This window comes from Dermacentor variabilis, chromosome 5 (genome assembly GCF_050947875.1).
Source record: "Dermacentor variabilis isolate Ectoservices chromosome 5, ASM5094787v1, whole genome shotgun sequence".
Taxonomy (NCBI): Eukaryota; Metazoa; Arthropoda; class Arachnida; order Ixodida; family Ixodidae; genus Dermacentor; species Dermacentor variabilis.
This window is the reverse complement of record NC_134572.1, coordinates 43,104-70,593: the sequence shown is the minus strand read 5'-3', so window position 1 is coordinate 70,593 and position 27,490 is coordinate 43,104. Positions and strand designations below refer to the sequence as shown.

The window sequence follows — 27,490 nt, the reverse complement described above, 5'->3', positions numbered from 1 at the left end:
TGTTAGTAGCGGTGTGCGGTCGCGGAGTCCTGTTTTCAGACGAAGCATAGCACCGCCCCGACGGTGCTCGCTGCAATCTTTCGTCGCCCGATCATGGCTCAGAATAAACGCACGCGGCACGAATGGCGCATCGTAAGCTCGCAGTAATATTTCAGGCATAGTAGACCACCACAAACAGTTTGGGAATTCACTATGACGAGGGGAAGACGCACACAAGTGACGCGACTCGGCTATACTCGGCCCAGTTCGAAGCGCGGGCGGCCATCTCCATCGGCGCGGTCTCCGGCCGTCTGGCTCATGACGTGAGTCTACAGTGCGCGCCCATTGGTGGAGGCTTTTCTCTAAAGTTGCACCCGACTATAGGTAGAATGGTAGATAGGAAAGGGAAGAGAGGGCTGTTAAGAACGGCCAGCTGCAGTGCAAGTTTTGCCGGCCAGTTTCGACAGTGGCGGCAACTTTCCTTGGTGTTACGCTCTAGCCTCGTCGCCATTGTGACTGAATGAGTTCGGCAGGCCAACTATTGTTACCGAACTCCCCAACGCGGACCCGATCTGCTATGAGTGGGGGAGTTGCCGCGGGAACGTCGTCGGACACGCCTTCCCACGCGCCGACCAAGACGCAAGACAAAGGCTACCAGGGCGCACTGCGCGGGTCGGCTCCGAGTTCTAAGAAGGCCCTCTGACGTCGGCTCCGGACCGTGCATCTGTGTGTGTGTGTGTGTGTGTGTGTAAACCGTCCCGTGGAGAGGCGGTGTGTTTACGATGACTGGACGAACGTTTCCGCCACCTTGGGATCGGGGGAGGACCGAGTGTTTATAAACGGCTGTTGTGCGGATGCTCAGGACACTTTCTTAAGCAGTCATGTTAGACTGAGACACTTTCTCAAGCAGTCGTGTTAGACTGACGTACTTTCTCTCGCAGTCATGCTAGACTGATGAACTGCATGTAAATACTGTAAATAAACCCTTATTCCTCGTTCTCGATGAGAAGCAGTCCTTCCCTTCATCAACGTCCTCAGCGTGGATAAGTTGGACGACAGCATGGGCCAGCTACCTTCGAATTCATGCCGGACTCCAATCTTGACAACGGGTTACGAGCGATGGGACTGAGGCCCCCATCCTGACAGGGCAGAGAATGGGTAGAAACGACGCAGTCGCGAAACGAGTGAATCACAGCCTTGCCACTCTTCGCTCGCAGTTCCCATACAAGGGGGGAGGGGCGGGGGAGGGGGGCGTAAAGAAAAGGCAAGGAAACGCTACTACTAGACTTAAGCGGAAACAGATTAAGTTTCAGTTTAAGGTACGATACGGTACGTTTTTGCTATTTCTAAATAATACACACCATGGAAATATGTCAGGCGGACAACTCGTCAGGACATACAGAAGCAGAACCGCAATAATTCAAGCGCACCGCAGGGTCTAGGCGACACTACGGAAGCGGTCGCACGTCAAATCAACCCTTCTGTGCCCCCGTGGTAGCTTTGCCGCTATGTGATTGCTCGAGGTCGCGGAATTAATGCCGACCGCGGCAGCCGCATTGCGATGGGGGCGAAATAGAAAACGCTCACGCACTTAGATTTAGGGACACGTCAGGAGAACGCCATGGGTGTCAAAATTAATCCCGAGTTCGCCGCTACGGTGTGCCTCATAATCCCATTGTGGCTTTGGCACATGCCGCCCCATAATTCAATTAAAGTTTAATATTTCTGGCACGATGGGATGTGCCATGTGAGACAACGACAATGCTCAACCCTCTCGGAGGTTATCAAATATGGCGCACAACAATGCCTCAAGAAAGCACATCTCCCTGTATGTTCTGTGCGCTTGCAGTCGAACAGCAGTGGTGCACTCAAGGTAACGTCTAACATCAACTCATTACTCTCCTGTTGGACTCAACGTTGAACAGATCAAACATTTGCCGTCATCATCACTTCTAATTATCGTCAATCAAAGCAAACTGCACACAAAGTTTCGCTTACATCGTTCCCCACAGTGCGTGGGATCTGCAGATTTTTTTTTTCATTTTTGTCATTTTCTCGCATTCAAAAGATCTTGTTCCCGCTTCACCATGACAAACTCGTTATTACAGAAGCTTAATCTTTCAATCTAATTCGATTGACTTTAACTCTAGTGAGATTGGATCACACTACAGTTGCCGCTTTCCGGCAACTGCAACTTACGCAAGCGTAATCTTTACCGGGAAGCGATTGCTGCGAACTCTATGCGTGAAGGCGAGCTGTCGTTCTTCCTCCCGCACGGCCGGTGCCGCCGCTGTTGAGGTGAAAATGATGATGATGACTGATTGGCATCCCCATGAGACGGGGCGGGGACAAATCGTTGCCTGGCCTGATTGAGCTTCTCAGATATGCTCTCTATGCTGTTCCTTCTAGCATTCTTGTATACATCTCTTAACTCTTCACTATCTACCTTCTACCGCTGCCTATGCCTGTAATGGACCCGTTCGTATCATTCTCTTGCCTGCTTTTTTTTGCACCAATGCTCCAAACGTGTCTTGCTCATCTCGACTGCTGACCGGTTGATACTTCCGTCTACTTTAAATCCAAGCGCTTCTGGAAGTTGTGCGTTACGTACTGGTCTCGTTGGGTGATTCTACGCGGACGCGTGGAGGCGAGCACCGACAGGTAATGTATGCAAGGTGCCCAGCTGCGCGCGCCTCACGCTGTGCTTGGTTGAGTTTTTGCGCACGGACACGACAAATGCATTGGGGGGTAGAGCTATACAGCTTCGCTGTAAAACTCGCTGCAGCACATGCTCAACTTTTCACTTCATTGCGTTAATGACCCCATTACGGGGTAGTATAATTGCATTACAGCCGCATCGTAATTGTCATTGTGCGCTAGGTAGCTAGTCGAAGTCTGACTAAGTTCGCTTCAGCTCGAGACATGCGTTGAGGAGTGCGTTTGAGGCACAGGTTTATTATGTGCTACATAATGGCCAGTTCCCTTCAGTCAACTTCGCCGCAGTACAGCGGTGGACTTGACGGTGAAGTAAGGAAGAATACGCAAGACATTTTGGTGAAGCATATTAAAAGTCGAAATGGGTTAATGTCACGTAACGTTTTTGGTGTTCCGTAATTATACAGACGCGCGCACGCCATCTCGGGTCACTGTACGAGCGCCGAGACGTCTAATAACTCTACTGACTGCCATGCAGGGCTGTTTGAGGTGTCTGTGGCCCAGGAAAAAATAGGAGCGTTGTTTTGTTTCAAGCACTTCTAACATGTCAGGGACTTATTTGGTGTGCTTTAAACGTAGCAACAATCACTATAGCCAGGAGCCTCCCACTAACGATCCCCATAGAAGAGACCCAATGCAGCGTTTTACACGTAAATTGTGCTTAACCAGCACTTTGTGTTGTTGAGATACTCGCCCGCAACTAGAACATCTCCTTTGTGGCGTCTAAAAAAGACTCCCGTGTGCATTGCTGTTTCAGAAGTTGCGAAGAACGGTAGCCTGTCCACTGCTGCTTTCAAGGAGGTCACATTGGAACTTTTACATATTTCGCACCCTAACTGAATCTATGTTTCCGCAGACCCATCTGGATCCCATCCCGATTGATCATCATCAAGTTTAAAAATTCACACTTCATGAAATTACGGGTTCCGAAATCGCCACTCTGCGCCCTGCAGTGTGCACAATATTTAATAAAACATGATAATTAGTTAATACAAGTTAATAAAACAATGATATTGACACGTATAATTGTATATCTCTATCGGGCGACCACGTATCACGCCTAACAAATGTTATCGCACAGCGCAGGATGCGCCTGCATCTATAGGAAGTTTCTCGAAAGTTATCGATGGTTCCATTCGCTGTCTGTTTTTACCGAACCTTGTGTTATCTGATTTCATGTGTGACGCGAATGGTGTAGAACTTTGCGGAAGACACGCGGGTCCTAGCGATTAGTCTGGAACATTCGACAACTGATGTATAAAAGCCGACGCGCTTGACCCGCTGATCAGGTTTTGACGATCGCCGACTGTGTTCGCTGTTGTCGCCGTTCTTTAAGTGTAGCCTGTTTTTGAGGGCACAGGTTCGCCCAATCAAAGTTAGTTTATGGCGCCCCGAAGTCATGGCGCCCCAGAAGTCCTCAACCCCGACAATGGAACGGCGTTTACAGCGGAGCTCACCCAAGCCATTCTGCAGTACAGTCATACAAGGCACAGGAGGACAACTTCCTACCACCCACAGACGAATGGTCTTACGGAGCTCCCGAATAAGACCCTCTCCGACATGTTAGCAATGTACGTCCACGTCGAACACAAGACCTGGGGCGCCGTATATTGCCGTACGTAACGTTCGCTTACAACATGGCGGTGCAAGAAACAACACGGATTACGCCGTTGAAGCTGATTTACGGCAAGAACCCGACGACGACTCTCGACGCCATGCTGCCGCACGTCACCGATGAAGAGAATCTTGACGTCTCCACCTATCTCCAGCGCGCCGAAGAAGCCCGACAGCTCGCCCGCCTATACGTATCAAGAACCAGCAGCGTACCGACAGCTGACACTGCAACCTCCGACGACGCTACGTCGAGTACTATCCCGGAGACCGTGTTTGGACCCAGATACGCCGACGAGGACTCGGTGAGAAACTCTGGAGGCTACTCCAACACAGTCGACTCAGTGTCGACTGTGGGTTGGAGTAGCCTTCACTGGCTCATACAACTATCACATTGGAATGGCTGACTCACCCATGTGTAATAAATACCGCGAAGAGATGTGAAGAGACCATGAATCATCTCCTGTGCCACTGTTCCCGCTTCGATAAACAACGACATCAACTCAAGTGTGCCTTGAATTGACTGGACGATCGCCCTTTTGTAGAAGCAAAGCCCTTGGAGCTTCGAAGCCTGACCTCGCGGCGCAGCGCCCGGAAATCTGCACGGGCTCTTCTGTGATACCTGCAGGCGACAGACTTCAGTGCCACTATAGATGCGCTGCACCTGGCTTAGTGCATGCGAGAGTGTCGTCTGGACCCATGTCTTCTCTCTCGCTCTCTCTCTTTCACTCATCAAACACATCCCCACGTGAAGAGTCGGGAATTGGACAAAGTCTAGTTAACCTCCCTGCCTTTCCTTCCTTCCTTCCTTCCTTCATACCTTCCGTCTCTATTTTCTGTAGCGCGAGCAATACTGTGGCGCAGGTGGGCGAAGCAATTTTTTTTCTTCGTCCTATGGCGAGAGTATGGCAAACGTATCCTATGGCGAGAGTATGGCAAATGTTTGGTATCGACAAAACACTGTTCATCAAGGAGCCGCATTACGTTTCATCTAGGAGAGACCACGCTAACAAAATTAGAGCTTATCAGTGCCGTACCAATGTGTTTAAGTATTCATTTTTTCCCAACACGATTAACGATTGGAATGAGCTCCCTAATGAAGTGATGGCAGCTTCTAGTTTTGAAAATGCTATTGAGAGCCATATTCTTTGATTGTTCTGTTATTCATCTCTGCACATACGCAACTTTTTTTGTTAGTTACTTTGTTACTCACTTTGTTTTGTGCTTTGTTAGTTTGTATTCCGCTTTTGCGAATTTCAGTGCTTAAACTATGTTGTATTTACTGATGTATTCTTTTGATGTTGCTGAATATGTTTCCACTGTGACCACCTGTATTTTAACCCCCCTACGATAATGCCGTACAGGCGATGTAGGTATACCGAATAAATAAATAAATAAAACGGCGGCCGTCCCCGTCGTCAGCTAGTGTAACGGGAAGGACGAAGAGACGGGACGGACAAAGCGAACTCATCTGAATTCTTAGCTGCTGCCGTAGTAGAACAGTGTCCCTCGAAATTATACGACCCACACACCTTTCAGCTTGAGTCCCACTGGTCGCGGCTCAAATCTTTGGCAGCTTCGGTATGGATGATTTCAGTCAGGAAGCATGGGTTGCCGTTAAATACATGAACAGCATCTTCACAGATCCTGGTCCTTATTGTGATCATCGTGCCGCCGTCGAAATACGCGATTATTCCACCTTTCAACTAGTTGCAGGAGGCATACTCCGATGATGGCGAAATGTTCCCCATCGTATATTGATGGGCTCGTAACCGCGGCGTTCTACATAAGTGCCCATTATACGTACTTTCTTATGAGGAAGCGCCTCCAGACGTTGCAGATCTCGCGGCTTGGTCCTAGCCGCTTCGTTGGGCCGTCTAGCTCCACGCTTACGTACTCTGGGTTGGTGGACGTGTAGCGCGGCCAGCTGCCGTTCGACAGCGGCACCGTGGGCGTCCTGCACCAGAGAGAACACACGAATGAGGGTCTCACCGCGACTTGGTGCGAAATATCTGCTCCATCTATGCACGCTCATCCTTACAACGCTCGCGACTGTGGTTGTGGGAACGATGGAACGGCATGTCTTCATAGAGTGATCATGTCGGTAACCGCATTCATATATATGGCGACAAAATGCGCCAGGTGATCAAAGTAATTAAAAAAATGCAGAAGTACTTCTTGTTGGGCTAGCTTATGAAACTTACCTATTACGTGAGGGGCGCAACTTAACACATATATGTAGTATAAGTAGACAGGACGAACGACAGGACGAGCGCTTTTCCTGCCTACTTATCCTCCGTGAATGCGTTAATTTGCCCCCTCTTCTAATCAAGACATCTACGCGCCTCACACACAGCTCAGGTTTGAGGGTTTAATCTGAAACGCATTGTTGCCTCTGTGCTCCAGATTCTCCAAAGCTATGCAGAATGACGTGCATTCTCATATATCCTTCGCCCGGTCCTCTCGATTGAGGGATACTCTGGGGGCTGGAACAGTGGGCATACCAGCTTTCGAAAATTGCTTAATTAAAATATGTCATTTTTTTACCGGCTTAGATCTCACGCTCCTTTAGATAGAGGCCCTTGTCGAGCTTCAATAAGTTGTACTCATTCATCATTTGATCTCACTTTACGCACACCAGGAAGCAGGCAGCTATTTAGGAATAACAATTCTGTCACATCATCGCTATGCGAAAACGGGCAAATAATTAAGCTGGTTTTTTGTCATTCAGCGAAATAGCGGCGAGATAGGTCGACGTAATGGAATGCTTTCTCTCAGAAGAAACAATTGCTCATTTCATATACATTCCCAGAAGACGTTACCAAAATAAACCCGCCATATACGTAGACTGGTAAATATGTTTATGAAAAAAAAAAAACGGGAAAGTATGGCAAAATTCGTAAATTACATTTTCTGCTCTCTCATGTGTTCTGTTAGCTTGTTCTCGCGTTATTTCGCTAAATAATTTCTCCATTGTTTTAAAGCAACAACTTGTTAGATATTTGTTCCACTAGTGCAGTAATCTTTCTATTTTATTAATTTCACAATTGTGAGTCTTAGTGAGCCAAGCAGGAGTAGGACAACAAACAACATACATGTGATACTCTCAACGTGCGCACATTTCCAAAGTAAGAAGAGGAAAGAAAGAAAAGGGCTCAAGAACATTCGGCAAAATCATGTACAGCTGCAGCTTCTGCTGTATATGACATGGAAAACATGTTTAGATGGATAAATACAATTGAACGGCTTCATTAAAGTTAGCCGCCTGAATAACATGCTCGGGAAGAGAGTTCCAGTCTGAGACTGTACGTGGTAAAAAGCTCTGTTGGTGAGCCGTGGCTTTCGCAAAATCAGAAAAATGGCTGCAGGAGTGCTTGTGAGTGTGACGAGTCTTACGCGTTGTCATGGGTTTTAGAGTCAGGGGTAGGCTTGTTCTCATAGATTGGTTGACACCAGAATACTTCGCAAGAATTTCGCACTGCCTATTTTTCTGCATAACGGTATATTGTAAGACGGTTAGTTGCTCTCAACAGTTCAGTTGGATAGTCTAGCCTTTTGTATTTCTTAAATATGTACCGTACTGCTCACCTCTGTACCATTTCTAAGCAGCATAGATGTATCCTTTAGCAAACGGGTCCCATTAGGTCACACACTACCGAAGTATAGTCCAACTTCGGCGTAATAATTACATTGTATGCTTGAAGTTTAACTCCAATTGTTGGCCTGTTCTAGCTTGAGCTTTAGAAAGCACAGTTTCTGAACCGTGGATTAACAAATTGCACATATATGTGCGCCCCAAGTTAAGTCACTGATTAGAATAACACCTGAAAATTTATATTTTTGCACTGTTTATGCGTAAGATCCTTGGACATGGTATAGAAGTACGCTAGGGTACTTCTTACGCATAAGTTTCAACAGCACTGTTCGTTCCACATTTGATTTGATGTCACCCTGTATACTCCTCTTAAGACTACAGCTTTCATGTACGATATAGTCAAATGCTGGGATACGGTTGTAAAAGATCATACATGTACAGATAAGTACGCTACGTAGAATATAACAGATGTGACCACTGACAAGACATTTGGTGTTAAGACTCCCCGCTGTAGGCGACAGAAGTACATGTTGCTGGGCTAGTCGTTCCATATTGCTTAGTAGACCATACAAAGATATGGTCGCTCAAAGCAAACAACAAGGACAGAAGGGGACAACTATCCACTCCACAATTTTATATAGCCATGCTCTCGGCGGCATGACTAGCCCTGATTGCAACTATAACTTATTCAGAAACTAAGACCAATTGACTCGCGCGTACAATAGAGCTATATATGCCTATACTTGCGCGGCTCGTGTAGCTTCGCACAAATGTTAATTGAGGGTAGGAAGTAAATGAATAAATCTCATTTCGCTCAGAATTTTGATTGACATATTTTTCGCTTTACCATATGCGAACCGATTCTGTTAAAATGAAGAAAAGGTCTCTTTGACCATAGACAGTAAAATGACATTTTTAAAAATAAAATTATGTCTCTCCCGTCGAAAATTTTCTGTAGTAAAAATATAAATCTTTCTTTCTGTTCTTTCACATTTATTTTTTTACAGTTTAGGCTAGAGAAAAAATGGACATCTGACTCACTGTGAGAATCGATGTTATGCGGAGCAGTTTGCTGGTAGCTGTTAACCTAGCATCATTTCGGTTTACGCTAAGCGTTACTATGTGGAACATCGTGTTTTTGTATGGCGAACAGCTGTCGCAAGCGTGTGTGCCGACAGCAGCAAGACAATGGTGACGACGATCGTATTACGGCGACGGCATGATTTCTCACTCCGGCCATTCTGGGCGAGCCTACGACATGCATGCACATTCGTGGGTGCTGTATATGTTTTGAACGAGCGTAGCAGAAATAAACACAAACATTTGTCGTAGCTTCTCTTCTGATAATTAGCGATACTTCAAACGAAGAACAGCAACCAGATTTCAACAGTCGTTATTTGCGGAATAATTGCTTAGATTCAATTATTTGAAAATAACGAATAATTCATTTTTGAATATGAACACGAATAAGTTAGTGCGCAATACTCCACTGATCCATACGAATCTTCGAATATTCGCCGACCACTATAGTTAACTGAAATCCAGGGTTCGACGGAAACCCATCTGGCCGGGAAAATTCATGACGGGAAAATTAAGCGCCGACCTATCTTTCAAAACGATTGGTCGGCGCTTGATTTTCCTGCCACCACTATAGTTAGAACCTGTTCCACTTGTGCCTATTACGAAGGCGGCACAAAGTCGGACAGCTTCCGCATAGCTTTAGCGGCTACGAGGGAAGTACTGGGAAGGTGGGCCGATATACTGGAGACGGGGCGCAGACTACTACAGCGTTTCAAAGCGTGAGCTGTCACGAGGAAAGAACACGAGAAACTGGCACGTGACGCATGCGCCAGACGTATCAAACAGCTAGTCGGCTTTGGTACGGGAGTAGTATCCGTGCGATCGCGGCATTCATTAAAAATTAAGGGCTCGAGAGACGTTCATTAAATTACTTGACATTCTCATTCCGACGTGTTGTTACTTCTTATTGTTTTCTCCCACCGAAGGTCGTGGGTTCGAGTGCCCTAATTGACGCTACATTAAATACGTCATAATTAACACAAAATACAGTGGGTTCGACTCATGCCAAAGGTCGATGGTTTGACTCCCACTGGAGGTAGCGGGTTCGAATGCCTGAAACTCTATCTTAATTAAATTTGTTTTTTTCTTTGTTTTTTACAGCGAAGCTGTATACCTCTACCCCCAAAGAAATTTTCGTGTCGTAAGCAAAAGACTCCCCATACGTGGGCCGATCCCGGAGATAATCCAATCCTGGGCCGACCCGCGGCGGAGGTGAAGCAGGCGTTAACACTCCCCGTACGTGGGCCGATACCGAAGATAGTGTGATGCCGGGCCGACCCGCGGCGCAGGTGAAGCAGGCTTTAAGCACTCCACTCCCCATACGGGGGCCGATCCCGGAGATAGTGCAATGCCGGGCCGACCCGCGGTGGAGGTGAAGCAGGCGTTAAGCACTTCCCATACGTGGGCCGATCCCGAAGATAGTGCAATGCCGGGCAGACATGCAGCGGAGGTGCAGTTCGCCATTAAGGAGGGGCCCACATACACAGCTTCGCTGGTCATCCTTCTCCACAGAGTGTAAGGGCACTGAGACTTTTTTCTCAAGGCGGGGGGGGGGGGGGGGGGGTAGGGGCATATGAACGGCATCGGAACCACCGGTGAAACACGACGGCGAACGCGCAAGCAGTAATACAGTGTACTAGAATATAAAGCAGCAGTGGCACGAGCGCGTGTCTGCGCGGGGCGAGCTCGCATGACTTTCTGTACCGAACGCCGCGTTTTCCAGACTATCGGGGATATATATGAGCCACTTAAGGCTTCCGCCTTAGTAATGCTTCGCATTGAAATAATCTTCTGGTATTCGCTGCGAATTGAAGCGGTCACTACGTTCCCTTTCAGTGCTTTGCACTGGCAGTCGCAGCGGGGGCAACGCTCACGTGCGCTCCGCGCGCTGCCCAGCTGCGGCCGATGATGCCACGGCCATCGCGATAACGCCGCAAGAGTTGTAGTTTATTCCACTACGCGGCCGTGCGTCCTTTCCAAGGCCCTTTTGCAACGCGCGCCGCTTTCCTCACCTTGCAACAGTTTTGCAGGTGCGTATTTACTGATGAGCGGCATGAATGTCTTCTGCTCTGTATAACGGAGGACATAAAGCGATAATTTTGAAGCTGGGCAGCGATCGCGATAGACCCTGCGTATACAATAGTTGCTTCATCATCGCTTCTCTGCTTTTTGCATAAGATCAAAATGTATATCACTTAATCCCTGCATATGTTTGAAAATGAGGTGATACAATGCAATTTTAGCAGGCATCAATTTATAAGTTTCATCATAAGTATCAACCTTATGCAAGTTGACTGGGCAGTTATTATTTTAGGTTACCCGCAGTATAACGGATTCTCCCAGATGTTCATGGTAGAGACGAGGATTCTCGAAATCGCACCATTATCAACACTCCCTTTGTCAACCCGCCGCGTTCACAACCTTTCTGCTTGTCTATATACCCTGTTCTAATGAAGGCGGCCATGGCGGCGACCATCTCGGCCATGAGGCGCCCCTCCTGGTTCGTGTATTTGACGGCGTCGTAGAGCGCCCGGTCCGGGAGCACGGCCTCCGTGTAGCGACTTGGGTCCCCATAGAATGGCAGCGACCCGAGCACGAAGGGCACGTCGTCGCCATGGGTCGCGCCGTACCAGCGGGGCCAGAGGCTGTAGCTAGGCCGGTGCGCGAAGACGTAGCGGTAAACGGGCAGGCCCTGGTCGGCAGCTACCTCTGCGAAGAAATTCGAGGCACACACGAAAAGGCCCTCGCCGGCCGCATCCTGCAGGGTGCCCAGCACGGATTCTTTGTCTCCAGGATGCTCGTCAGGGAAGTATGCCTCGGTCACCTGCTGGGCCGAGGCGCCAGGAATCTGCAGGTGATAAGAGGGTAGGTCAAGATAAAAAAAAAAGTCGGCTCTGCGAAAGGGGGTGTCTGCGAAGCTGTTGAAAACCACCACAACTGCTGAGAATGGTATGCTGTGCTTTATCGCTTTAGATTGATGCTAGTAATGGTAATTTAGACTGATGGTTGCAATTGGAATAATGGTAATTTTAACAGCACGCCGCCGATGGTCGTAGTGCCGTTTATTTTTCCCTTTGCCGCTCCTCGTATTCACGCTGCTCCTCGGGAGTCCTAACTACGCGTTGCCTACCCATAGCGGTGCTGCAACAATGAAATCAATTACCAGGCTGGTTGTTTTATATACGAGGCTAGTGACGTAACTCCCTACGTCGCAAGCTGCCGACGCCGCAGCAGCGTGCTCAACAGCAATCTTTACCTGGAAACGTATGCAGGGAGCATTACGTGGTTCGCATTATCAGGAACCCCTTATCATCAATTATCTGGTTCTCATGTTTGTTTTTTGCTTGTTCTTTATTGAAACGAATGCTGTTATGTATGTTGCATGCGAGATTACAAAGAAAGTATGCACTTTTCGCTTCACTTTGCTGACTGCTTGAAGCATGCTTCACCTCCGCCACGGGTCGGCCCGGTAGTACACTACCTCCAGGATCGGCCCACATTTTTGCCCATGGACATGGACACGAAAAATCCCGACCAACGAGAGGCTAACAGCTTCGCTGTAAAAGACGCGGACGATGCACGTGTGGACGCGTGCTACAGTGAAGATGCTTATTGTACATAACTGGAAAACCCTCCTCAAAAATAAAGAGCTTTGCCTCAGGTTTTTGCTTTTTCTCTTTTACTGCTATACACCTACAAAAAGAGATTAAAATGAAGCTTCATAATAGCTTCATAATAGCCTCATGTTGTATACATCGTCGCCAGATGCCATTTGACTGGATAACAATCGATTCAACTTGCATAGCAGAAATATAGACCACCGGCAGCTCCGTTCTATACCTGCTTTTGTTTGCGGAACACGAAGCGCAACTTTCGAACGCTTACCTTGAACAGAGCGCTGATGATGGCTGTGGCAGTGGTGCGGTGGTCGATGTCAATGTAGCTTCGCACAAAGGGCGCCAAGCGGAAAGCGATGTCCATGAACAGGGACCCCTCCTCTTTCATCGTCCCGACCATCACCTCTGTGCTGCGTATCTTGTTTCGCCAGGTGCTGAGGAACGTGCAGTCTTTGGGTACGTAGGAGTCACCGCTGACTGGCGCGTAAATTGTCTTGCGCGGATCCACGCCGTTCAGCAGCCGGAGGAAGTCGTGCTTGTCCACGGTCCGGAGGCAGTCCATGACGTCGGTCAGGTTGCGGGGCTTCCAGCCGACGCATTTGACGTGACGCGCGAGACTCATGACAGAGTCGACGCCCTTCGCTGCTACGGTGAAGACGACGTTTACCGGGCTTCCACTGAGCATGATGATTCTCTTGAACAACCCTTCGCTATAAGGCGAGACCGTGTGTATGGCCGCCGAGATGGCGCCGGCACTCTGGCCCAGGAGCGTCACCTGTTTCGGATCACCGCCGAAGAAGCGGATGTTGCTCTGGACCCACTTGAGGAGCAGATTCTGGTCCCAGAGGCCCCAGTTGCCTGGGACATCCTCCGTTTCGGCGGAGAGAAATCCGAAGACGTTGAGCCGGTAGTTGAAGCTCACGAAGATGATGTTGGAGAGTGCCACAAAGTTGGCGCCGTCGTGTAGGAAGATGGCAGAGTCGCCCCACTGAAATGCGCCACCGTGGATAAAAATGACGACGGGAAGGTTCGCCTTGCAGGAAACGGTGCCCTTGCATGACGCGGTCGGCCTCCATACGTTCAAGTAGAGACAGTCTTCTGAGTTGAATGACCCGTAGTACAGCGTCACGTTGTCCGTATGGAAGTGGTTTGTCTGGGCGCACGGCGGGGGCTTGGCCGTCGCTCGGAATGTTCCGTTCCACGGCTTTGCCGGCACGGGCTTGCGGAAGCGCAAATCTTCAACGGGTGGCTCTGCGTAAGGCACGCCGTAAAAGGCGTCCACTTGTTGTCCGCTCACGGTCAGCGTCTGTCCGGCTACGAGACCGCACTCCGTGCGCACGATCGGCGTGCCCTCGGGAAGCGTGTGCAGGGCCGAGACAGACAATACCACGACGGAGAAGACAGCACTCACCGAGTTTCGGAGTACAGCCTTCATCGTTCCCGCCAGGCTTCCTTCACTGCGCGTGTCTCATGAGCGAATGCTAACATGTGCCGAGTGAGACGCCTATAACCGAGCGCGCTCGCCACTTTCTTGGCTCCAGTATCGCAAAGAAACTGGATGGGAGAGACGGTGTTCGTAAACTCCGCGGGATGCACGTAGAGGGGGCGCGTGCACCTTTTCTGCGTAGATAGCGGTGGGTCAGGCGCGGCCGATGAGCGACGGCGCGTGCCAAGTTGCCTGCTTATTTATTTATTATTCCATTCAGTTGTGGCGTGGTGCGTGATGTAACAGATCGTTATCTGTTCACTTAGCCGGCTTCGCTGGAAAATTGCACATGCGCGATGCCGATGTAGGCCTGCTTTCTTCTCGATATATGCCTACTCGCCTAGAAATAAACAAATAAACTTCTACAGCGACTCACTCTGCTGCGTAACTTCCGCGAACAATCGAAGGAATATTTGTCGACAAGCTGCAGATTTTTATGAAATTGAACCTAACCCTAAATTCGCACACCATCAAAACAGTTGAGCTCCGATGTGCACGCGCATCTTGTTAATTTTATTCAGTGATGGATGTGAAGGTGATTCTCATCATGAAAAAACATGCAACATTAGGTTTTCGTATTTTATCGTTTTCAAAAGAGACAACCGAGAACCGTCAGTGGTGTTTTCTTGAGAACACGTTGTTTCATTCTTTATATATATATATATATATATATATATATATATATATATATATATATATATATATAATTATTTTACATTATCCGAGCATCCTTTTGAGATGTTGTGACTGCCTTTGTGCCATATACTAAATTATTTGTCGCATAGAAAGCAAAATGTGCGCGGTTGAATTTGACAGCACCTCCACAGTCACTGCCGTGTTTAGCGCCTCAATGTATATTCGGATTCTATCGACCTGCGGTCTGTTGCGCGTTCTGCATAAGCGGCTGTCGCACAGCCACAAGCGACTTTTGCACCGCATTCAATAATAATAATAATATTTGGGGTTTTACGTGCCAAAACCACTTTCTGATTATGAGGCACGCCGTAGTGGAGGACTCCGGAAATTTTGACCACCTGGGGTTCTTTAACGTGCACCTAAATCTAAGCACACGGGTGTTTTCGCATTTCGCCCCCATCGAAATGCGGCCGCCGTGGCCGGGATTCGATCCCGCGACCTCGTGCTCAGCAGCCCAACACCATAGCCACTGAGCAACCACGGCGGGTGCACCGCATTCAGTACGGCGCCTCATTGTCAAGTACATTGAGCAAGCAGGAGCACTCATGACTACTGTATGTAGTGGTGTGTTTTGTTTGCCGATATTTTAATGCTTTTGTTGATCAAGCTTTGTTGCAACTGCTTGTAACAGTCTACAAAGTATTAAACAAAGAAAGAAAAGCACGCTATTTTGAGGCGCGAAAGTTTGCGAAAATATTTAAATCAAATCTTGCACCCACATAAATTAATTTTAGGAAGGGACGGGCCGTCACACCTTCAGATTTTATTTATTCGTTTTATTTTTATTCGGTACATAGTACAGTCCGAAGACCAAGCAGGAGGGGCGTATGAGGTTGTTGGAGGTTGCGTTTGCAAGACTGCGCTTTTATCGCAGATGCGTTTAGCCGTTTCACCGAGAGAAGACAAGGTCTAAAGTGCATTATTATTGCTATATGACGACTTCTCACGATATCAGTTGACAGTCGTGCTTTATTTCCCAGAACATGCAGACAGAAAAAGGCATATATGCGTCCCCGATTAAAAAAATAAAAACGAAAAAAAAATGCTATGTTAATGCTACGTCAGCGAAATTTTCCCGGTCTTTTTTGTCTACTTGAGTAACTTCGACCGCGTTGTTTTGAATTGCTCTTTTCATGTTCTACTATGTTTAATGTTTGACCCATAACACTAGCCATTGGCTAGGGATTCTGTTTTCTTTATTTTATTTACACAATACTGCCGGCCCGAAAGAGGGCCCAAGCAGGAGTGGCAAAAGTATATAAAAATATATCCTAGCAATGCGTACAAATATTAGCATATAACAAGATCATATACTTAACAGCAACGAGGAGTAATAATTGTAAAAGCAGAAAAATGAAAAGGAAAAGGCACGAACCGTACAAGTATTAGCATTAGTAAGATCTTGATGAGGGCCAGTTGGTTCATACTTAGAACTGAGGTGAAACAGCGCGAAAAAGACGAGGACACAAGGAAACAAATACCACAGACAAGCGCTTGTCTGTGGTATTTGTTTCCTTGTGTCCTCGCCTTTTTCGCGCTGTTTCACCTCAGTTCTAAATATTAGCAAATAGCAATATCAATTGCAGAGCAATGAAGCGTAGCAACACAATGATATATAAAGTTGTTTACGCACTTGAAACGCAACCAAATTGTCAAAAGCATGACACACACGTAGATACACACAAAAAAGAGAAAAAAAAACATTTCACGAGGCCGTTACTGCAGCCAACGAGACACAGGACAACCGAACACAAGAAAAGAGATAAGTGTAGGTATAAATTCGCAGTACGTTAATGCCAGTGATGTTAGACTTATATGTTCTAAAAAATCAGCATTAGACAACTGTGAAAAAGGTAGGTTGTTCCAATCTGTTATGGACCAACATGTGTTTATTTAAAAAAGAAGTAGAGAAAACGCCGCCGGAAGTGCAGAATAATTCCGTGTGTCCTGAATGACGCTTCTACAGTTATCAGTCGAGCCGAAAGACGTAGCAACTTCTCTGCTGTGCTTATGTCGGTGTTTTTTTAACCTTCCGCGGTGGGCGCAGTACGTCTACAGAACCGCGGCGTCCTGCGCTCTACGCGGTTGTACGGTATTGGCGGCCACGCATCGTTCGCAACTTCCCAGATAACAATACGAGTCGGTTTTGGCACTGAACTTGGTAGAGCAGTAAACGAGGGATCGAAAAGAACTGTGATTGTTCCGCAAATATATATATATATATATATATATATATATATATATATATATATATATATATATATATATATATATATATATTTCTTCCAGATCTAGTTCGAAAAATGCTACAAGAAATTTTTATTTTACACTTTCGCATGTTTACTTGTTCTTGGCAGTGCTTCTTTTCTGCGCGAGCCCATTTGATGTAGTTCCTTGTTTGCCAAGTAAAGGAGATGTTTATCGCACAGGTACGCCTGTAACATAGACGTTTTAGCGCGATAGCGATAAGGGCCCCGTGTCGCAGAAAATCCGACGTCGGCTTCCAGCGTCGGACGTCGCTTTCGCAACAAATGTCTCGCCAATTTCCGAACCACGCATACCCAACCACTCATCTACCACCAAAGTTGCTCATACCTTGTCTTTCATTCTTTACAAAGTTATTCCTGGGAATTTTGAGAATGCGAGCCCACAAAAGAACGTAATGAAAGAAGAAAAAAAAAACCGGCAGCGCATATCTTTTATGTCAGGTTTTCTCAGAATGTAATATTAAAAGCGCGAAACAAGAATGTATGGGCGCTTTGCTGAGCTAAACTGCGGTAGGCGAAAGCCCTTCTATGACTGCTTCTGTTGCTGTTGTCTGAACTGCTCTGTTTGATTGAAATGCACTGTGATGTTGATTAAACCATTTATTGGCTGATTCGACTGGTACTTGTTCTTGACAACCATTGTTGTCGCTTGCATTCTGCCTCTTTAGCACTCGTTCCGGGAGACGTGTTGAGTCGCTTTAGACGCTTTCTCTAGTTGATCTTCAATCTTCTGGTGTACGGAGAACCTGGGAGCTGGCATTCCCCATGTGAAGTGCCTTGTTGTTGCTGCTGTCGCTGGAGCTTGTTCCGAAGGCGTTGTTGTCGCTTGCGTTCGGCCTCTTTAGCCTTCGTCCCAGGAGACCGGTTGAGTCGCTTCAGTCGCATCCGTTCATTGGCTTTCAACCGTCTTGTGTTGGGAGACTGTGGAAGACGCTGTTCCTCTCCACTCGAATGTTGTCGCTGAGCCTGCCGCGACTTGCGCAATCGTTCGGCAGCGCGAGCGCGCTTGGTTGCTAGAAAACAGGGAGCGCGCATCGAAAACATCCGACTGACTCGGCTAGCGAGAAGTCTTCCGACGCAGTTTTGAAACAGGAGGGTGGCGCCATCTACTGGGCGCATACGCAGTACGCGTGCCACTCCGATGTAAAACCCCTAAAACTTCGTAAAGTAGTGCCACGCTTTGAAGAATGCCGCTTCCTCCTCGCGCGCTCTGGCCGAGGCCGACGCCGCGTCGCTATTGGCCCAATAGCATCACGTGGGCCCTCGCGCCGCGCATCAGCGTCATTTTTGCTCGACAAGTGTCTACGGTGTGGCGAGGAGCGCTTGCTGGCGCCGTTGCTACGCTCGAGCAGTGTAGGCGGCGCCACGGTCGAGGAGGGAGCGTGCAAGAGAGGAGAAACAAGGAGGATCGAGTGAAGGCGGAGGAGGAGAGTGTCATTACTTTGCGAAGTTTAAGGGGTTTTACTCCGATGTAAAACCCCTCAGTCTCCCAAAGTAGCGCCATTCACTTCCCTCCTCCTCCGCTCGGCGCGGCCTCGACGGTGGCGCCGCCGGTGGTGGGCCTGCCGTAGCAGACGACGGCTAACACGCTACGGGAGGAAATCCACAGAAAAGTTCGTTCGAGCCCTGCGGAGCAGTTTTTCAATCGAGATCTTTCTTCGTCAGTCGGTAACTGGCCTTTAGAATTTCGTGCTGGAATTTCGGAAGAAATAGAGAAAAGGACCATTATTCAAGGCGTATTTAAGGCGTAAAGCGCGCGACGTTGAGAGTTCGTGTTGCTGAAACACGACGCAAGCACGCGGTGTACTCAATCGCGCGCGTAATTACCAAATTTTCAGGTGTTGACAGCGTGAAAGTATGTGTACGTGGTTTCGTAGGTTCATTTACGTACCTGCAGGATACTTTTGTTCGGCCGGCATGTGAGAGATCGCTGACCGCACACAGCCGGAATGGCTGTGTGCGGTCACAATCTTACCAAAGCACAAGCAATCACCAAAGCACCCCGCAGGGAAAAAAAACGGCCCCGAAGGGCCGTTTTTTTCATTGCGGGGTGCTTTGGTAATCGTGAGGATATATTGTTTTTTTAAGTACTGCTCCAGGAGGGCACATGTAATGGCTAACAGAGGCCTCTGAAGAGCACGTGACATTACAATAATGCAGGCGTCGCAGGGAGTGTTCGCATACAAAATTGGCTGTCCGCGATCTTATACCCCCTTGGCATGCACAGGCTTCGGCGAGCCCCATCCAGCCCTGGTTTTAGCTTTGGTGTTCCCGTTGCCACTTTGGTGCCCTGGAGGCGCCGTCAATAATACGAAGTTATGACAAAGTGTTACAACTAGTAAATAAAATTTACTGAAGAAATACAATCGCGCCGAGGCGCCAACTTCTAAAGCAGCGCTAGCGCGCCCGCGCGAGTATTACGAAACGCCAACCAGGAATTTGCCGGCCCACGTACGACTCTACGATCAAAGAGCACGTTAAACATACCCAGGCGAGCTAGCTAAAGTTATCCGGAGCCATCCACTACGACCTGCATCCTAGCTTTAGTCGCTTCGGAACGCTAAAAACGTTAATCACCACAAACCAAATCAATACATGCGGGCGTACATTCGAAGCTAAAAGACTACATCGTAAGTCATATTGAGCCTTGTAAAAGCGTCGAGAATGTGCTAACTTCTGGTGGAGCTCAAAACGCACCCTGAACAATGTCGCTTTTATGTCACAGGCCAGCTGCAGATGCGTGCATTTAACCGCAAGACGAAACTACAAGAAACAAAGAGAGCACATTCGAAAAAAAAAGTCAAGCAACGCGCTAAAGACCACGCAGAGCTTGAACACACACTTTTTCGAAGCGGAAGGCTTGAACTAGACTCGAAATAAGAGGTTGTGAGTAGCCGTGGCCCTTACTTCACTAAGCCGTGCGTTCTTTGCCACTTCCTCGAAGTCAGCCCGCCCGATCCTGCGAATCCACACTTCTTGCGTTGCGCCCGCCGGACGGCAAAGCAAAAAGCTTTTTGCCCTCGCTGTGCCTGTTGCGGCAACCGAAGGGGCAGCAGCATGACATCGCAATTAAGTTCTCGGCCCTACACATTCTATTACGCCAACGCACTCCGTCAGTCCGCCTGCCGTACTTTCGTCGCGCAGGCCCAACAATGGAGGTCGGCGCGCGCTGGAAAGAAAAAAATATACAAAAGCGCGGCGCCTGCTTCCACGTGACACAGATTGGCCAATGGGGGAGCGGCGGAGAATGGGGCGACAGGAGGCGTGGAGCAGGACGCGCCAGGGTGAGCGGGGTGGCGGAAAGATCTAATGGCGCTACTTTTGAAAAATTGAGGGGTTTTACTCCGATCACCTCACGAGCGCCTCCTAGCGGAGTGTGACATGATCTGCGAACTGACGTCGCCGTGGCAGTGAGCATGAGCCATTAAGAAGCTTTAGCTCGGGCCCAATCCGACGCGGCCTATTCAAATCCATGTAACACGCAAAAATGTTTTTCTGAGATAACCCCTGGAACGATTTTAATGAAATGTGTTGCATTTGAGAGATAAAGTTCAATTCTAGTGACTGTTGGAAGCGGAATTTCGATTTATGTCCTGAATGTTACAAGAATTTTCAAAAATTCGAAAGTTTGAAAAACACAGAAGCACGAAGTTTACAAATTCATAGCTCTGCATCAAAAGCACATATCGCGGTTCTGTAAACGGCATCCCTCAGACTACTGAAAGCGGACAAATTCGATATGCCATTTTATATATTACGTGAATTAGTTACGTTGTGTACAATGGTTCTGCAAAAGCTATTTAAATATTACAAATCTTTTTGAGATTCATGTGTAGAGGCGGAACCGCATGGCGCGATTTCAGGCGCGATTGACGCGCGGATGGTGGGACGCGCGCGTCATTTTGCCGCGTGCCCAGTATGTTCCGTCACAAAATCGCGCCGCCGTGTGCTGCTGCTCGGAGTAGTAAAAAACGCGTCGCGCGTCGCGTCCACCAATCAGAGTTCAGGTAAGTCACGTGGCATTTGGTCACGTGATATTTTGGTTCTTTTTTTACCATCAGATGGCCCTGCTCTCTACGCATCTCGACGGAACCTCCTTGGCGGAAATTTTTTTTTCTCGGCAGAACTGGCGCGCGCGTCAAGGAAAACATGTGCTACCGTGATTTCGTTCGCGCATCGTGTTCACCTAAAATGAACAAAGCAACCTTCAACGAGGCCCTAATAACTAAGGTGGAGAAGCGTCGCGTCTCATCGCTAATACTGGCAAGACAATTTGCTAATAATATTACCAGTGTATGGTGCTCGCTCTCTTCTCAACCAGGCAGGCCGCACCCACATGTACCTCCTGACCCGCATTTTTTCTTGCTTCAGTATCAGCATCCCCCTTAATAGTAGCAATCGCCTCTTCTGCTCGGTAGTAAGCGGCCGGCCCTCCTTTTTATATGTGAAGTTGTAAACAAGCAGCGGCTTCTCAGCATGCGGAAGGTACATAGTCGCAGTTTCGCACACAATATTGCTGCTTGAAATTATGCTTGATAAATACACTTCGGAAAGAAACGTCGCTGTCTAATTACACTCAGATTATTTTTATTGTAGTGTTCTGTAAGTTTAAGGGCATATTATGTATGCGGTAACAAAGACAATACATGTCGTTGAGAGTTATGTTGTCTGGCAACCCGGAAAACGCGGCGCGAAAGCGCCGCTCCTTTTTTTCGTACGGGTGCTCGCGCGTCGGCGGCAACGCGGGCGTTTGCCGCCCGTCGCGTTTTTCGCTCGCGAAAAACGCACCATGCGGTTTCAGCTTAACAAGAATTTTGTCCGCTTTAGATGTACTATTAGATGCAATTCAGAGAACTGTATTATAATTTTTCGTTGTTCAGTTACATAGTTGTAAACTTGACAGTTTCGATTTCTGAGAATTCGGGATTTTTGCGAATATTTAATAAGAAATGACGACCTAAATAAAAAATTCGAAACCAACGCTCTCTAGATTCTAAGTTTTTCTTTTAAATGCAACAAACCTCGTCAAACTTGGTGCAGTGGTTGCCGAGAAAGCGAATTCTCCTTTTACATATATTTAGATAGGAGCACCCGAGCTAAATCTTCCTCTTAACAGGAGATCGACCCACGCAAGAGGCCGAGTTTCTACCAGAAAGCTTGCCTTCATACGTAGCGTTCGCCGCCAGCGTTTCCCGGTAAACGTTACGGTTGCGTAAGCTGCAGTTGCCGGGAAGCATGAAAAGCTGTCACCGGTCTTTGAATGAAGCTCGGGCCCAACTCCGACGCGGCCTATTCAAATACATGTAAAACGCAGAAACGCTTTTCTGAGATAACCCCTGGACCGATTTTAACGCGATAGCGTTAAGGAGCTCGTGTCGCAGAAAAGCCGGTGTCGTCGGTGTCGGTGTCGGCGTTGGCGTCCGCGGCGTTGGCCGTGAGCGATAAATCACGGCAGGCACTTCATAAATAAAAAGCAACTTCCCAGATGGGCTGGGTGGGAATCGAACCAGGGTCTCCGGAGTGTGAGACGGAGACGTTAGTTCGATGCTTCAAAGCGGTACAAAAGCGCCTCTAGTGAACGCGGTGTTGCCTTAGAAACGAGCTGTTTCTAAGGCTCAGGCGTGCGTCGCTTGCTCAGGCGCACATTTCGTTGTCGCGCCGAACGCTGCGTTGCTCGACGCTCACCGCGTCCGATGCGGGGCGCGTAGTCGCTGCGCCGTAGCCCATTGTCTTACACCCCTTGGCGGGTCTACGGGAACGCTGTCGCGTTCCACTCTTGAAGGCGAAGCTTAAGCGTCCTCCAATTTTTAATGAAATCTATTGCATTTGACAGAGAACGGTAAAATCTAGGGTCTATTGGAAACGGAATTTCGATTTAGGTCCTGAATTTTGTTTAAAGATATTTCAATAATTCGAAAGTTTGGAAAATATAGAAGCCTGAAGTTTACAAATTCATAGCACTGCGTCAAGAGCAGATATCGCGGTCCCCCCCTCCGAAAAAAAAAATCTTCGGTACGTGCCTGAGCCAGACCATTCTAGACGCTCGCAGAATGCCTTATACCCGCACTGAGACAAATGCGTGGGTGCAAAGCCTGTTTTTAGTCTTCCAGAAGGCAGAATTTTCGAGTCACACGTTCCTGGAATTTAAGCTCCTCGGCGTTATCTTTTGTGATTTCTGCCGGCGCAAGCAACACACTCTCGTGTTATCACTCTTGGCCACTGCTCGTCACGTTTTCGACAACGCGACTACCGAAAGAAGGTATACGTTGTTGCGGGTCCATAAAAAGCCTCACAAACTTGTCCCACTGAAATTCAGTACACGCCACACTTTTTCACCACGGCCGAGCTGCTGAATTCCAACTGCATCACAACGCAGCACGCGGCGAGCGTGCCGCAAAAGTATCCCTAAAAGTAATGAAATTATTTACAATTATACTGCTGTCAGAGAAATTACCACGAACTTGTCCCGGTAATATTCAGTACACGCGAGAACTTTTTGCCGGGCAAGTTAGTATCGATTTATTATAGCTATCTTTAAGGCGCCAAAAAACAACACACAGTACACAACAGAGGACAACGGGACAGCGCCATTCTCTCCTACTCACTTTTACAGAAGACGCGTACATATATACGCTCAGTCGGCGCCTGTGCAAGAAGCACATTCAAGCGTCAAATGCGATAAGCTAACGAACGTTCAACGAACGTTCCCTCTGATTTATACAATGATAAGGACGTTTTACTAACACACAAGCTACCTTTCTTAGTGATATAAAATGCTTCCATTATTTCCGTAGCTTTCATACTTTAGCTTCTGGCCAGAATCCGCACGTCAGAAAAGTATGCCTCACAAAAGCACGAAAGGCAGTTTTTAATGTGCTTAGGTATATTAGGGCTCTCTTTATTTTGCTCAACATTTCGTTCATGTTCCCTGGTCTGCTCATTTATACAGCGCCCAGTCTGTCCTATGTAGGAACAACCACAGGAGAGGGGAATTTCATAAACTATTCCTACGGCACATTTCATGAACTGTCGCCCATGCTTGGTTACGCAGCCTCTTCTTCTTTTTCTTTCCTTTTTCTATCCGAGAGCAAAGGCCTCCGAGCTTCCTAGGAGCTGTCAGAGAAAGCGTCACGAACGTGCCGTAGTAATATTCAGTAGACGCGAAACTAACTGCGTCACAGTGCCAGGCGCGGCGAGCGTGCCTCAATAGTATCCCAAAATGTGACGAAATTAATTCCAATAATTTTGGGAGTCACAGAAAGCGTCAGGAATTTGTCCCCGTAAGATTCAGTACACGCGAAACTGCGCCACACGGCTGAGCTGCATTTCGCTAACTGCGTCACAAAGCCGGGTGCGGCGAGCGCGCCCAAAAAATGACGAAATAATTTACAATAATGTTGGGGTCGATAGAAAGCGTCGCAAACATCTCCTACTATGAGTCATTAACTGAAATTAACTGCGCCAGGACAGCCTAGCTGTTTTTCGCCAACTGCGAAAGTCTCGGTTCTGTGCCGTAAGCCTAAAATTGCTTGAAATGCGTCGCAGACTGTCAAACAAAATTTCTCAGCTTGCCGTAGTCTAATAGTGCAGCGGTGCCGTGTCGAAGTGCAGAAGGAACGCAAGAATACGCCGGGAGCCCCCCCCCCCCCCCCCAGAGCAGCCTACACCCAGAAAAAAAGATTAGTGCCCTTCCACTCTGTGAAGAAGGATAACCAGCGAAGCTGTATTGGTATGACTACATTAACAACTATATTAATTTATATGGTTATTGCTATATTGGTTGAATAAAGACACGTAACTTCGGGGTTGTTATTGTCTTTATTTTGTTTCATTCGTTACCACAGTGTCACAAAGTGCGTGCCCGCGTCCTTCTCAACATGGCCGCTATTATCGTCACAACCGCAGCGCCGCTTACACGGCGGTAGGGAGGAAAGCTTCCCATTGTTCCTGTACTCGCCGGACCGCTTGGTTACGTGAGTCGCCAGAGCGTGACGAGAGACGGGGTGGCCACGGACACATCTTTCCACGAATGGCATGGCGGAACGACTTCATCGAGAACCGAAGGCTGCCCTCACCACTTATCAGCCAAGGGAACGTTGGCTCGTCCACCTTCTCTTCGTTCTTCTGGACATCCGATCAGCACTGAAGGCTGACCTAGGTTGCTCTTCGGCTGAACTCGTCTACTGCGTTCACCTGCGCCTTTTTGGAGAATTCTTCGTGCCGTCATCGCCACCTTACTCCCATGGTGCTTCCACCTACGTCCGGGAGCTGTGCACCACGTTTCGTGACCTTGCTCCTGTAATTCCTGCTGACCGGCACCACCTGTCTGTATTTGTCAGCCTGTAATATATATTCCTGCAGCCACGTCTTCGTTCGGCGTGACCACGTGCGTCCACCCCTCACCCGGGCCTACGATGGACCATTCCGCGTACTCCATCGTATGCCTTAGACGTTCACGCTGGACGTTAATGGTCGCGAAGACGTCGTGGCTGCTGACCGTGTCAAACCTGCTTATGTCGCCGCTCTTGCTCCTGCGATCCTTCCACTCAACCTAGCTTCCATTCCTTCATCGCTCCAGGCGGTCACATCTAAGCACGTTCACTGGGCGGCTCCTCTGGCTTCCGCTATACGAGGGATGAGCCCTGTAGCGCCCCTTGCCTCAGGCCCGGGCCGCAGGCTACAACTCGCTCCGCGTGCAGCGCCGGTCAAGGAGGAGGAAGTTAGCTCGCTGCCGCGCACCGGGCGCAGTGCGACACAAAAAATAAAAAGAACAGTTCAAAACCCAACGCTGCCGGATCTGGGTCTTCCTTGCATTACCTCGGACAGCCTGTATTAGAAAGGTCTCAATGCTTCTTTTGGACGTAGCCGTAGGGACCAGGACCATCGCGACGACGGCCCCATCTTCCGTCTGCACGGCACATACGCCTGCACACTTGACTTGCTCTGCGAACGTAGGGTGAGACGCCCACGTTGCCATTGTTTGCATACATCGCCACGCCACCGGCTCGGGAGTCAAGCCCTTGTTGCCCTCCGGTGTATCCGTCCACTTGTACGAGGACGTCCGTCCAGGTATCCGACAGACAGAGGATGTGAATGTCTTGAAGCACGGCGTCGTGCGTAATGTCGGCGAAGTGCAGGTGCAACGAACGCACGTTTAAGGCGGCAAGTGCGAACGAATGTGGTTGGCTAAATTGGTCAGTGCAGACTTTGTTTATGGTACGAAGGTGGTGCGAGTCTAGTCGCCTAAACTCATCGAGCAGATCAGTGCAGTGATTGGGCTCTGGACGGGCACGCTGTTATTCTTCGTCGGTTAGAGACCAGCTACTCAATGGTCCCGACCATTCGGCCGCTGCGCGTTCGGCGGCAGCGGCTTCTTGTCGCTTTCGCGCTCATTCGCGCTTTTGCTCTCGTTGTCGCTCTTTGAGGGCACGTTCGTCCGAACTACGCGCGTCCTGCCGATGGCAAGTCCAGAGTGCAACTGCTGATAACGCCGCTAGGGCGATGACTACGTCAGAAGAACGTGTGGAGGGAAATTCTCGATCTACATGCTCTGTACGCGCACGCAAGAATTTTCAGCACCTAGCCATATACATGGTGTCCCACATAACTTGAGCCAAGAATTAAAAAATGAAAGGCGCGTCGGGAGCGAATTGAACCGAACGCATACTATTCGCAATAGCCTATAGTAACTCAGTCAATTTTTGGTTGTCCCCATAACTCACAAATTACTCAAGTTTCATTACCTAGCTTTTTAATTATTGGCTGAGGACTCCATGTATGATACCCAGATTTGCAGAACACCGTAAGAAACCATGACGCATGACGCATGAATCTGGCGCGTCTGGCGTGCCGTTAGCTTGTCGCTACGTAACACAAGAAAAGTAAGTCAGAAAGTTTAAGTTCATTTAGACGCAAAGCTTGTTACTTTTAGCGGGAAATAATTTTTTTAAAAATAAGACAATGTCTATAAACTTAATTTCACATTCTTTTTTACTCCGATACTCGCGGCAGCAAACGGACGTCATTATTACTAACGTGGCGTATTTCCTGTTGCCAGTTTTCGCCGAGTGTCCCCTCTTGTTGAATTTATCTATGGTGGCACACGGAATAGAAGCGCCGTCGTCCCGGATAAGCGATAGGCTCGACGCACGGTTGAGAGCGCTGCAATACTATAACGCACAAGCACAGTCACGTGTTTTGATTTCATATTTCGCAGGCTGTTTTTAAACGCCCAAAAAATCCCCACGCAGCATCTACGTTGCTACAAAAAATTGGATCGGTCGTTTCTGAACCCCCTCTACACGCAACGAAACGCACTTGGCCCTAAAGTGAGTATTAAATAGTTTGCGTAATTGATCTTAGTTCATTAATTAATTCAGCGGAATATAAAAAATTACTCTAAAGAGCGTCACATAATGGCAAACCATATCTCGTTGGTTTCATT

At 48.2% G+C, this 27,490-nt stretch overlaps 1 protein-coding gene across 1 annotated transcript in view; it reads right to left on the bottom strand.

The window, feature by feature from the left end:
* LOC142582164 (acetylcholinesterase-1-like) overlaps positions 1-14,208 on the bottom strand; it is a 41,526-nt gene extending 27,318 nt beyond the window's left edge. Inside the window, exons 1-3 of the mRNA XM_075691558.1 lie at positions 12,866-14,208; positions 11,422-11,828; positions 6,113-6,262 (exon numbers count right to left, since the gene is read on the bottom strand). Coding sequence (XP_075547673.1) covers positions 6,113-6,262; positions 11,422-11,828; positions 12,866-14,032 — 1,724 coding nt within the window. The 5' untranslated portion in view covers positions 14,033-14,208. The remainder of the gene's footprint in view (positions 1-6,112; positions 6,263-11,421; positions 11,829-12,865) is intronic.
* Positions 14,209-27,490: the final 13,282 nt, after the last annotated feature.